This window comes from Arachis duranensis, chromosome 2 (genome assembly GCF_000817695.3).
Source record: "Arachis duranensis cultivar V14167 chromosome 2, aradu.V14167.gnm2.J7QH, whole genome shotgun sequence".
NCBI classification, from domain to species: domain Eukaryota; kingdom Viridiplantae; phylum Streptophyta; class Magnoliopsida; order Fabales; family Fabaceae; genus Arachis; species Arachis duranensis.
This window is the reverse complement of record NC_029773.3, coordinates 15,751,797-15,764,821: the sequence shown is the minus strand read 5'-3', so window position 1 is coordinate 15,764,821 and position 13,025 is coordinate 15,751,797. Positions and strand designations below refer to the sequence as shown.

Here is a 13,025-nt window from a genome sequence, read left to right as displayed (position 1 = left end):
ATCTAAATGTGTTTACTACTATATTTTAATTTCAAATTAAAGTGCTAATGACTTAAAACTATTTTTTTAGTTTCCTAACTTGTCAATTCTTTATGAAATTATCAGTTGGTTACCTTTCCCTCCTGGTTCTCAGAAGATTACAGAGATCATCAAGAAACGATATGATAAACCGTACAAAAAGTTTGGAGATGTCCCTCTTCCGACAAAGAAGCTTTGGTTTAAGGAATGGAAGGTAAAAGTGTTGGGTTGAATAAAATTATTTTGGATTGAATATTGTTCATGTGATTTGAATCTTATAAGTAGCAACTTGATGAGTATGTGCAGAGCCACTTTCTTATTGATGATGATGATGATGAGTTTTTCTGGAGGGCTTTCAAGTATAGGACAAGTAAGCGATTTAGCCAAATGATGTCAGATATCCGTGAGGGTGTGGATACAACCCACGAATGGCTAATTCCTGCTTACAAAAAGGTGTTGGAAAGGTATTGGGAAACAGATGAGAAATGGAAAAATATAAGGAAAGAAGCAAGAGAGAATCGAGCGTCACTCTTAGGTGGTTCTGTCCATTGCGGTGGTTCTATTCCATTGAGCTCAACTATAGAGAGGATGGTAATATAATTTAAGTGGCTTTAGATCTTATTTAATAGACATCTATTTATGTAAAATTTTTCTTATTTTGTATTTCATGTGGAACAGAAGAAGCAGTTGGGCCGTACACCAACCCACGAGGAGGTCTTCAAAGAAACCCACACACTTAAAAGTGACAAGTCTAAATGGGTGAACAAGCGCTCTCAAGACACTCATGTGAGATATAGTACAAATACTCCTCCTATGTCAAAATTATTAACTAATTTCTAGCTGTCTGGCATTAACATTACTGTATTTAGTGGTCCTAACTGTGTTCAACATTATTATTATTATTATTCAGCTTTGTGCTTTGTGATTTTATAGTTGGTTTCTTTTCTTCCAAGTTTCTATAGTCTAAGCCATTTGACACATCTCCTTAGAGATAATACAGTTCACCAATCTTAATCTTGTGTAGAAAGCATGTGAAGCATGCATTATTCTCTTGGAATATGGTAATCTAGTAGCTTAATGTTTCCAAAGGTGCACATGAGGAGGAAAAATCTTGGTTTCTAGCTTGGTTGAATATACCATATAACCGAAGGAAACCAAATTCAATTTGGTTGTTGTACTCAACTCAAGAATATTTATTAAGAACGATGTTTATAATTAGAACTGAATATAATGCATCAACTGTTAATTACCTTGAAATGTTTGCAGCTTGCAGGGGTATTTACAAGAACTAATAATCTCTTGGCATATACCCAATTTTCCTTGAATAAATGAAAGTTAAGAATCATGTTCTTCCAAAAGGAAATTCAGTTCATTAAGTACTTCCACGGCATTATCAGTTGTTAAAATACTTTAAATAAGAGTTGGCTTGGCTGATCAAGATCCAGGAATGTCACAAGTAGCGTTTCTTTTACTAGTAAATCTTCATTAGAGGGTCACTAATGCTGTACTTAAACCATAGTGGCATGTCCCAATTATAATCCAAGCAAAAATCAATATACCAAAAATAATAATGATGGTGATAATAATCAATATCTATAAACCACATTTCTCAACTTGGCTTCTTGTTGCGTTATGTTGCTGGAAACTTTTCTTTTATCATGTGTCTATTGCACAGAACATCGGAAGATGAAGATGTATATCAACAATCTTACCTAAAGATTAAACAAACAACTCCTACGGTGAAAATATATAAAGTAAGGAAAAAAAATACTATACATGACAAAGTAGAAGTTATTTGGAAAATTGAATCGTTCAGTCTCAAAATTTTAATTCCATTGCTACATTGGAAAGCATAGCATCAACGTTTAAATACTTGAGAGTTTTATCATTTGATAAACTTGATGTATTGCCTGATTCAATAGGTGAATTGATTCATCTACGCTATTTGGATATCTCATGGACTAATATTAAGACATTGCCAGAGTCACTGTGCAACTTGTAAATCTACAAACACTAATGTTGTATGAATGTACTACTGCATCTTGATATTAGAAAAACTCCTTTGAAAGAAATGCATGGAGGAATAAGCAAATTGAAAGAGTTGCAATTCTCAAGTGATTTTGTCATGGAAAGACAAGAAGAGAATGGAATCCAAGAATTAGGAGAGCTTGTGAATCTTCGTGGAACATTTGAGATTAAGAAGTTGAAAATGATGTTGAAGGCAAAGAAGCAAGGAGTGCAAGGATAATAGACAAAAAGCAAATTGACTACTTATTGTTGAAATGGTGTTCATATGATGATATGGTTTCAAGCACACAAACGGAAAGAGATATCCTCGACAGCCTGCGACCACACCATGGCTTGAAAGAGTTGGCAATTGATGGATACAGAGGTATTTCCAGATTGGTTTGGGCATTCCTCTTACCAAAACATGACACGTGCATCTCTGGTGTATTGCAAGAATTGCTGCATGTTGCCTTCACTTGGGCAGATGCCATCTCTTAAGTCCCTGTGGATTTAAGGTTTTGATAAGCTCGAGCGTATTGGTGATGAGTTTTGATAATCTTTATGTTTCTCATGCTGCCACAATTTAAAGAGGAAGACAAGAATTCATTGTTGTGTATCCAGAACTTTTAAGAATTTCTTTAGATGTATTAAACAAATGAATGAATCAAATTTACTGGTTTTGCCATGTATGATTATATGATGAGCTATCAGCACATAATCTTATACAATAGAAACCATATTTACATTACCTTCATTCAATCTACAAGTTCTTTCAATGTGGTAAACTGGACTAATATATAGGGATCAGAAGAGGAGATTTCTATTTTAACTTCAGGTTGGTATAATTACCCTATTTCTCTTTATAATTTACTTCAAGTTGGAGAATATGGAAGGAGAAAAGCTGCCTTCCTCTCTATTACTACTTCATATTTGAGAGTGTCGGAGAATGCTGCAAGAAGAGTTGCAGATAAACTCTCTATGAAGGTAACTATAAACTTGATGGATCCCACAGGTATTAATATTTTAAATTGCACTATCTCGTAGCGTCTCTTTTAGATACCAACTCAAATATATTTTCCAGGGGCTGAAGAGATAGATGGATCTGTTTTCTTTATAGATTCAACCATGAAAATGTGCTTTATGCAGCTTCTATGGCCATTGCAACTTGGTGAGCATGTAAGTACTTTCATAAAATTTACCATTGTAGTATTATTATTTTGATGTCAAATTTTCCTAAAGCTGAATTTGTCTCTTTCAGTTCTGTTTTTGAAGCTAAAAAGGAAGGCAACAATGTTGGACACATCATTGTGTATTTATCAAACAAATTCTGATCATTTTCCTATATGTGAGGCCCAGGCAAAACAATTTTTGGAGTGTCTCTCTACATTCCCCTTGGTATATTAACCCGATCAAGTGAAGAATCAGACGGCCTAATCTTTTCTTGACTAACTGGAGATTCTTCACTCATAGTTCTTCAATTCAGAGTTGTGATTGCAATCTGAGCTCTCTGATAGAACTACCAGAAAGTTTGTAAACAGCAACTGCTATGCTGGTGAAGTTTTGCCCTTGTGTTTCGTTGGTTTCATTTTGTTGATGTATTTGTGTCCTTGTACAAGTTTCACAGCCCAAAATGAGCCATGACTGGCGCTCAGGAAAAAGAGTTCCCTAGCAAGCCTAACAGATTCGAATATAAGATAAATAAAAAGGTTACAAATAATTTTTTATAAATTTACACTTTCTAGAATGAATAATTACATAATTTAACAAAAATAAATAAATAAATATAGATGGATCCTGCCTGTGACATATGGAGCAGATGACGTCTAAGAGCTCAACAAGGAATAGAACCCATTGCAGATCATTATTCTTGAATAGAAATGCTCACATAATCAAGTACTTATTCCTGAAAAATATTTTTTAAAAAAGGGGTGAGTTTTGCAACTTAGTGACTAGACAGTACATCTATAATTCACATGAGACCATCTAAATATTATTATGAAAATAATTTTAGTTAGAAAATAATAATTTATATGAATAAGTGAATCAATAAGGGAGTTCTCATACAGAAATCAAATCAAATAGTCCACACTTGGGCGGCTCCACCTCTAAGGGTAGCCCTTTCCTCTAGTGTGTCTATACGGAATAACAGATCCAACGTGTGGCCTACACGTTAGACTAGCAATGCCCCTGCTAACTGAGGTCTGAGCCAAATGCTTCTAGGTTAACGTCATAACCGCCATTAACTACGGTTTTCTAATACGAGCCTCCCAAACCAATTAAAAATATATAATTTCAAATACAACCAATCTTTGATCTTTCAAATATATACAGTATCAAATCAAATCAAATAATACTTTCTTATCAAAAATCCTTTTCAATCATATGAAATGTCAAATATACTTTACAAATTCATAGTATATGAGTGAGTATTCACAATACTTTAATGTTTCAAAAGCACATATTCAATAAAATCGAATATTCTAAAATAATACAAAATTTCATCAAACATGTATATAGTCTCATGTGCAGATTAAAAATTCGAATTTCGCAAAAATAATATTTAGTCCTAATAAATCCATTATTAAAATCAAATTCAAATCCTTTGTTAATAACTTGTAAGTATAGTCATAAATTCAAGCAGCATATATCAAAATAATTATAGATGTAAAGCCAAATAATATAAATGTAAAGCCTACTCACAACTTAGTCTCAAGGGACTGAAGATACCAAACCCGGAGTACCGAACTAAAGGGTACAAAAGAGCGCAAAATTTGGACGGAGGCAGCCGCAGCTCCAATAGGCAAGCAAAACAGCGAACAGAGGCACAACAGAACAGAAGTGACGAACGGCTAAAAGCAGAGCAACGACGACAACATCAACAACTATGGTAAAACAATAGAGAAAACGAAAACAAAACAGAACAACCACTAACCAGGCTAGAACGGTGGTGAAACAGAACTGAAAGAGGTGTGAAACGCTTCCTAGGACGTTTTCAAAGGGTAAGGATAATGGCGGAACCAGTGAAGGAAGAATGGAAGATAGAGCACAGCCGGATAGGACAGCAGCTTTCCGACGAGTTCTCCTCCGGTGGTGACACAGCAGCTCAGCGACGAGCTCCTTCAGTGATGACGGCAACCACCGCGACAGCCCCAACAGCGATGGCAGCGTCACTGCTCTCTGTCTCTACTTGATCTCTCTTTCCTCTAGTGTGCAACGGCGGCTTGGCAAGTTCAGTGGTGATGCGGCAGAGCGTGGTGGCGGCAAAGCAGCAGCAAGGTGGCGACAGCTACCCGACGGTGACTTGGCAAGTACGGCGACAGCGGCGATGAGGCCCACCAGCGCCGCTGCATCTTCTCCCTTCTCTCTGTCTCGGATATCACTCTCAGATCTCCCTCTCTTCTCATGTCAACAGTGGCGACGATGGTGGCAATGGTGGATGAAATTGTGATTCATACTTAAATTGTTGTTCGAAATTGATTGCCCCAGTAATGGCTCCAAAAGCTTGGTGCTCAATACCATGGTCTAAACATAACCTCACAACTTCGCTCAACTAACCAGCAAGTGTACTGGGTCGTCCAAGTAATAAACCTTACGTGAGTAAGGGTCGATCCCACAGAGATTGTTAGTATGAAGCAAGCTATGGTCATCTTGTAAATCTCAGTCAGGCGGATAATAATTGATTATTGGGTTTTCGAATATTAATAATAAATAAATAGAAAATAAAGATAGAGTTACTCATGTAATTCAATAGTGGGAATTTCAGACAAGTGTATGGAGGTGCTGTGTTCCTTCTGAATCTCTGCTTTCCTACTGCTTTTATCCAATCTTTGTCACTCCTTTCTATGGAAAGTTGTATGTAGGGCATCACCGTTGTCAATGGCTACATCCCATCCTCTCAATGAAAAAGGTCCAAATGCTTTGTCACGGCACGACTAATCATCTGTCGGTTCTCGATCATGTCGGAATAAAATCTATTGATTCTTTTGCGTTTGTCATTACGCCCAACCATTGCGAGTTTGAAGCTCGTCATAGTCATTCAATCCCAGAATCCTACTCGGAATACCACAGACAAGGTTTAGACTTTCCGGATTCTCATGAATGCTGCCATCAATTCTAGCTTATACCACGAAGACTCTGATCTCACAGAATGGAAGGCTCAGTTGTCAGGCGAGGGGCAACCATGCGTCGTGCATCAGGAATCCAAGAGATACGCACTCTAGCTTTCGCTTGTAGAACGGAAGTGGTTGTCAGGCACGCGTTCATAAGGATGGATGATGATGAGTGTCACGGATCATCACATCCATCAGGTTGAGGTACGAATGGTATCTTAGAACAAGAATGAATCAAATTGAATAGAAAATAGTAGTAATTGCATTAAAACTTGAGGTATAGCAGAGCTCCACACCCTTAATCTATGGTGTGTAGAAACTCCACCGTTGAAAATACATAAGTGATGAAGGTCCAGGCATGGCCGAATGGCCAGCCCCCATGAAAGACCGAATGGTCAAGAGACTAGATAGTCAAAAGACTGGATAATTAAAAGACGTCTAATACACTAGTAAAAAGTTCTATTTATACTAAACTAGCTACTAGGGTTTACAGAAGTAAGTAATTGATGCATAAATCCACTTCCGGGGCCCACTTGGTATATGTTTAGGATGAGCTTGATCTTTACACGAGCTGAGGCTTATCTTGGAGTTGATCTCCAAGTTGTAACGTATTTTTGGCGTTCAACTCTGGTTCGTGACGTGTTTCTGGCGTTTGACTCCAGAATGCAGCATGGAACTGGCGTTGAGCGCCAGTTTACATCATCTAATCTCGAATAAAGTATGAACTATTATATATTTTTGGAAAGTTCTGGATGTCTACTTTCCAACGTCGTTGAGAGCGCGCAATTTGGAGTTCTGTAGCTCCAGAAAATTCATTTTGAGTGCAGGAAGGTCAGAATCCAACAGCATCAGCAGTCCTTTGTCAGCCTTCTTATCAGAGTTTTGCTCAGGTCCCTCAATTTCAGCCAGAAAATACCTGAAATCATAGAAAAACATACAAACTCATAGTAAAGTCCAGAAATGTAAATTTAGCATAAAAACTAATGAAAACATCCCTAAAAATAACTAGATCATACTAAAAACTACCAAATCTCAAAATATCAATGAATATTAATTCTAATTAGATGAGCAGGACTTATAGCTTTTTGCTTCTGAACAATTTTGGCATCTCACTTTTACCTTTGAAGTTCAGAATGATTGGCTTCTCTAGGAACTTAGAATTTCGGATAGTGTTATTGATTCTCCTAGTTAAGTATTTTAATTCTTGAACACAACTACTTTTATGAGTTTTGGCCGTGGCCCTAAGCACTTTGTTTTCCAGTATTACCACCGGATACATAAATGCCATAGACACATGACTGGGTGAACCTTTTCAGATTGTGACTCAGCTTTGCTAGAGTCCCCAGTTAGAGGTGTCTAGATCTCTTAAGCACACTCTTTTTGCTTTGGATCTCGACTTTAACCACTCAGTCTCAAGCTTTTCACTTGGACCTGCATGCCACAAGCACATGGTTAGGGAAGATTTTTTTTCAGAGAGTCCCCGCTACTTATTATAAGGAAAGTGCACCTGAAGTTGGGGTTTTTTATATATCATTTAAATATAAGGGATAAACACATCTATGTTAATAAGAGATGTACATTATATCCTGCCAATTAATTCAATATTTTGTAAATAGCTGAATGGTTTAATAATGTTAATGTTGTCACATACCCTTTCTCACAGACATGAATTGGATAAATAATCTTGTAAAAATTAAATTGACAAAAAAAATTTCGGGTAAAATTATTCACCTTATTAATATCTGAGTAATCAGCCGGAAGTGTTATCACATCAGAATTTGCAGGGAAGAAGGCATCCTAATGAAATATTTTAAACAAAATGAGTATAATAAAAAATTACATATATATCGTGCCTACTCTAAGGATAAGATACCTGGTCAATACTGTACTTCTGTTTGAAAGAACTGATTATGGCCTCGTCGTGACACAACTTCATGACTGTGATAGAAACCGGTTGGAAAGAATTGATGTTCTCCAACTTCACAGAAACTTTGAAAAGGAAAGTTTTATTCTTGAATTTACTTAACTCTTCAGGAAATTCAATCCTGTTCCCACCCTATATTGAATTGAGATGAAAAACAGTAAGTGTCAACAAACAAATGTTAGTACATGAGTTATAATGTTCACAAATAGCATACAGATACGAAAATTTTTTAGTACCCTCAGTATATGTTTTGTCCTCAGATCTTCAGCAGAAATTTGTAAGTATTCACTACCAACAGTTTCATACACGATGAATGATGCATAGGATTCTTCATCAGCAACTTTCAAATTTAATGAATACCTATAAATAAGGAAAAAATATATTATCGTGTATCTCACTGAATAAAAACTGGAATAATTAGACATTATTTGAAAAATAATGCACACCTTGGAGTAAAATTCTGTGATTCAGCATTGCACCTAGAACACTTGTAACCATCCCCTACTTCTCTCATAGCCAAAGGACAAATGTTGCAACTCTTGTACCACCAAGACTTTCCCGGAGAAAAATCCTTCACTACTCCAATGGTCACACAAACCGTTTTCTGAAATTCCATAATTTAATCAACAAAAACAGTGTCACCGAATGATTACACTACACAAAAAAATATGGCATAAGAAAATTTTAGAATGTTATCAAGTTACATAGAAACCTCTATAAGATCCCTTATCTCAGAAATTGGTTTATACGGAGTCTTATTCAAAAAATCATCTTCCTCTGAATATGCAGCTCTTTTCTCAATGCGTGCAACTGGTGTTGGTGTCCCTGTCTCAATAGCCATTATCCTTTATTCACACAAAATAAAATTTGCATTACAATGTTGAAGATGCAACCATACACAGCTATACCTACAATACAACTGTAATCTTAAAAAACCAAAAAAAATTCTAACCTTTGTCTGAATTTTTTAACTTCTTCCAGATCAGCATTGATCATCAACACAGAGTTATATGTTGTATTTGAGACTCCCATTTTTGCTTGCATTACACAAAGAATAACAACATTAGACTATCAAAATGAAGAATACTTTACCAGAAATATTTTCAAATGAGCCAAAACTAACAGTACATTAACAGAGTCAAAAACACAACGAAGAGGATGACAAAAGTATTGAGAGTTTGCGACATTCATTTTGCAACTCACAATAAAAACCTGAGAACACCTGCTGCAATAAGAGCAAAAAAAAAACAAAAACAAAAATAAAATCTGAATTTGAACCAAATTGACCAATTTAAGATGGTGAATCTAATGAGAAATTATGCAACCGAACAATTATTTTCCAGTACACACTCGGTAATAAAATGCTGTAAAATCAACCTGGAAAAATTTTGATTTATGAACGTTTTACAATGATCAAGAAAAAACTTGGAGACTAAAACAAAGAAAGTTATATCAAACAAATCCCTTAAATTCCTACAGTCAACTGAACTGGAAATCACCATTTTTTTAAGACAAATTGTTCATGAAAGCTCAAAGATTAGCAGCAAAGTTAGTCTATAAACTTAGAAACACAGTCTGATTGGGCAATCTCACAAAAGCATCAAATGGGTGTCCGATTACTAAATAAAAAACAAACCTTTTAAGCCTAATGTTGAACTCCCAAACCATCTACAATCATCTGAAGAAACCCCAAAAGGAATAATCCATCATGCGTTTTGCATTACACGCGACGGGCTTCAATTTCGAGTAATTGAAAAGCTGTTACGGGAGGAGGGGAAGGAAGAATGAGGAGGGTAGGTGAGGTAGTTGAATCACTTAATGGCTAGATTAGATAGTGTTTGATTTGTTTGTGATTGGGCTTAGGTGGGATAGTGAGTTTTTGGGGTAAATAGTTTGCACTTGGACTGTGACCCGTATACGAAAAAAAATAAATAAATAAACAAAAAGAGCTGTATAGATATATTTCTTGTAATATTTGTTTCCATTACTTTTTTTTTTTTCAAAGGCTATTGTTACTTTTAAAGTTTCTATTTAATACATCACATGTTAATATTAATAGTATTTTTTTAAAATATTTATAAATGAAGGAAAAAATATTTATAAAAACAATTATAACATGATTACAAATATAATATAAATAAATATGTCAAATAAAAGGTTAAATTAATATGCTTACCAATGCCTTTGTTGAATTTTGCAAATTGGATAATAACTATATATTCAGTTGCCTGGTGATCACGTAGATAATTTAGTAGTTGAGTTGCAAATTGATCCCATAGTGTGCATCTAATTTTTTCCTCATTTCTAAATAAAGGCAGAAATTAGAACAAATAAGCAATAATATATAATAAAAAAATTTGCATATGAATAGACAATTGTTACAAAACAAATTCTAATTGTGACATTTTAAATCTTCACATACTGCAAATCATGGAGATCAACCACAATGTAATGGCCACTTTTTCCGGCTTTTGACCATGATATAAGTTCTCCTTTTCCGGTTAAGAGTCCAATAACATCTAATTTAAAAAAAAAAGATGAATTAAAATCATGAAATTAAAAGACAAAAAATAAATGAAACAACACAATAATAATAATAATAATAATAATAATAATAATAATAATAATAATAATAATAATAATAATAATAATAATAATAATAATACAAATTAACTACGCACCAAATAAGTTAGCTTTTTCATTTGTTTGTCTCAATATATCAGCATGATCGAGAAAATTGAAATGATTGTCAGGAATGTTACGATCATCAATCGTATTTACTATACGTGACTCCTTTTTAAAAGTTATTCTACATGCATGTGTAGTCGGAAGATAAATTCCGCTTGATTCCTCAATCAGAAAATTTGAGAAGACGTAAACTTTTTCCTCGATCAAATCATTCTCAAACATCTTTGCCATATAATTCTTCACTGAACAATGGATTTTATCACACTGCAAAACAAATTAAAAACGAAGACTATTAGCACTTACAACTATATTAAATCGCACTGTGATTGATTCCTCCAAGAGTCTATTCATGAAATAAAGTTAAAATGTGAACAGTAAATATATACAAAGTGGACCTGGCATTACTCAAAGAAATCATCTTGAATAATCAACTTACCTTATCATCAATGAGAACCATTTCTAGATAAGCTGTCTTACTCTTGTCAAATTTAGATGGAACTTTCCATAACCTTATAATCCTTGCCTTTATTTTCCAAACCTTTTCATTACATAATCTACTACAGGCAATACTGTTGATAGAATCATAATTCGTAGCCATTAGGTATGAAAAATAATAAAGAGAAAAAGAAATACGAATAAGGTACGAATTTTGTAGATGAAAAATAATTGAAACAATTGACTATTACGACTTATATATATACACACACTAATTACAAATGATATGAATTTTTAATGGAAATACTTGATACTAATAGAAAAAAATTATATAAATAGAAATTATTAAATTTCAATTTCAATTTCATATAACAAAATAATAGTTTTCAAAAAGAAATTATGAATTTAAATTATTTTATTACTATGTTGATAAGATACTACGATTATTTTGAAATTATTTCACGGATAATAAATATTTATTAAATTAAAATTATCTTTTTTAAATATTACTAAACTATTTCTTTATTTAATTTAAAATCAATTATTACCCGTGTATATAATCTAATACATATATTTATTAAATTAAAATTATTTTTAAAATAGACATTAGATTTAAATAAAGGATATGATTTTGCAATAATATTTAAATTATTTTGTTAATCTTAATTTCAATTTTAATTTTATATGTATATTATTATTATTATATATGAAGCAGTTTTATATTGCTTTAATTATAGAGATTTACTATAATTATATAAAATATAATTTGAGGAAATAATTTATCTTGCTCTAAATAATATACTAAAACCGTTATTATATTATCTTTTTTATGGTTAATTGAATTTATCAATAATTTTTTTGTGTAAATTGTTATTACCCAATTTTTAATGATTACTTAATATACAAAATTTGAAATTAAAAATTGTTATTATTAATTCAATTAACTGATTAATTGAGTAATAATTGTCAAAATATTAAGATACAAAATTAATGATTTACTAAATAATGAACGTGTATTAGCAAATGTAATAAAATCATTATCGAAATTAGAATTTTATTACAAATCATTATCGTAATTAATCAATGATTTTATTACAAATCATTATCGAAATTAAAGTACAAAATTATCACGGGCATTAATTACTTAATTAAAGTACAAAATCATTGATTTATTCAATCATATTCATTGGTATATAATTTTCAATCTTATTTATTTGATTTACCTTTTAACAAAATATTCCATTACTTTAAATTATATTTTGTTAAGATATAATTATTTAGACTATTACTAATTTTATTTTATACCAATTAATAAATTATGATTATATGGCACGGGTGTAATTTAAATTTTATCTACGGATTATTTATCGTAAGAATATACAACATATTATTTACCGTGATAATTTAAATTGATTGATTTCTATTTTATTTACGTACATAAATAATTAAAATATATAACATAAATATCGTAATTATTATAATTCTATGATATAATTATAATTAACATATTTTATCATAATTAAATATTGATTTGATATAATTATAACGAAAATACTTTCCCAAAATAATATAATCTACTATTATTCATCCAATAATTATTTGGCAATAAATCTTAATTTGATTTTCTACATCTCCACTATGGAAAATAATTAAGGTGATTAGACAGGATTTAATTAAAGTGATTGAAACTTTCACCAATTAGAAGATGACCTCAATCGAATAAAAAATGGTACTCAATTTTGCATTAATTAGCTAGTCAAAAAAATAACATACTCATTCATTATTCATGTTTCATTATATTTTTAAAATAATATATAAAAAATATATATCATGTGTATAAAAAT

General features: G+C 32.5%; 1 protein-coding gene and 1 pseudogene across 3 annotated transcripts; both read right to left on the bottom strand.

Moving 5' to 3' along the window:
• LOC107473571 (probable serine/threonine-protein kinase At1g01540) overlaps nt 1-13,025 on the bottom strand; it is a 92,316-nt pseudogene that overhangs the window by 72,181 nt on the left and 7,110 nt on the right.
• LOC107473575 (uncharacterized) lies at nt 3,671-9,901 on the bottom strand. 3 transcript variants are annotated; one of them, XR_008006204.1, is made up of 9 exons: nt 9,695-9,901; nt 9,011-9,095; nt 8,771-8,903; nt 8,505-8,662; nt 8,295-8,418; nt 8,008-8,190; nt 7,866-7,931; nt 7,254-7,565; nt 6,374-7,050 (listed from the first exon to the last, which is right to left on the bottom strand). XR_008006204.1 is itself a non-coding variant. In XM_052258013.1 (8 exons), exons 2-8 carry the CDS (start codon nt 9,088-9,090, stop codon nt 3,923-3,925), a joined length of 750 nt encoding a protein of 249 aa, XP_052113973.1. In that variant the 5' UTR covers nt 9,091-9,095; nt 9,695-9,901; the 3' UTR covers nt 3,671-3,922. The 3 variants fall into 3 exon arrangements, 2 of the variants coding, with proteins under 2 accessions (XP_052113973.1, XP_052113972.1); XM_052258013.1 differs by lacking the exons at nt 6,374-7,050; nt 7,254-7,565 and adding an exon at nt 3,671-3,928; XM_052258012.1 differs by lacking the exon at nt 7,254-7,565.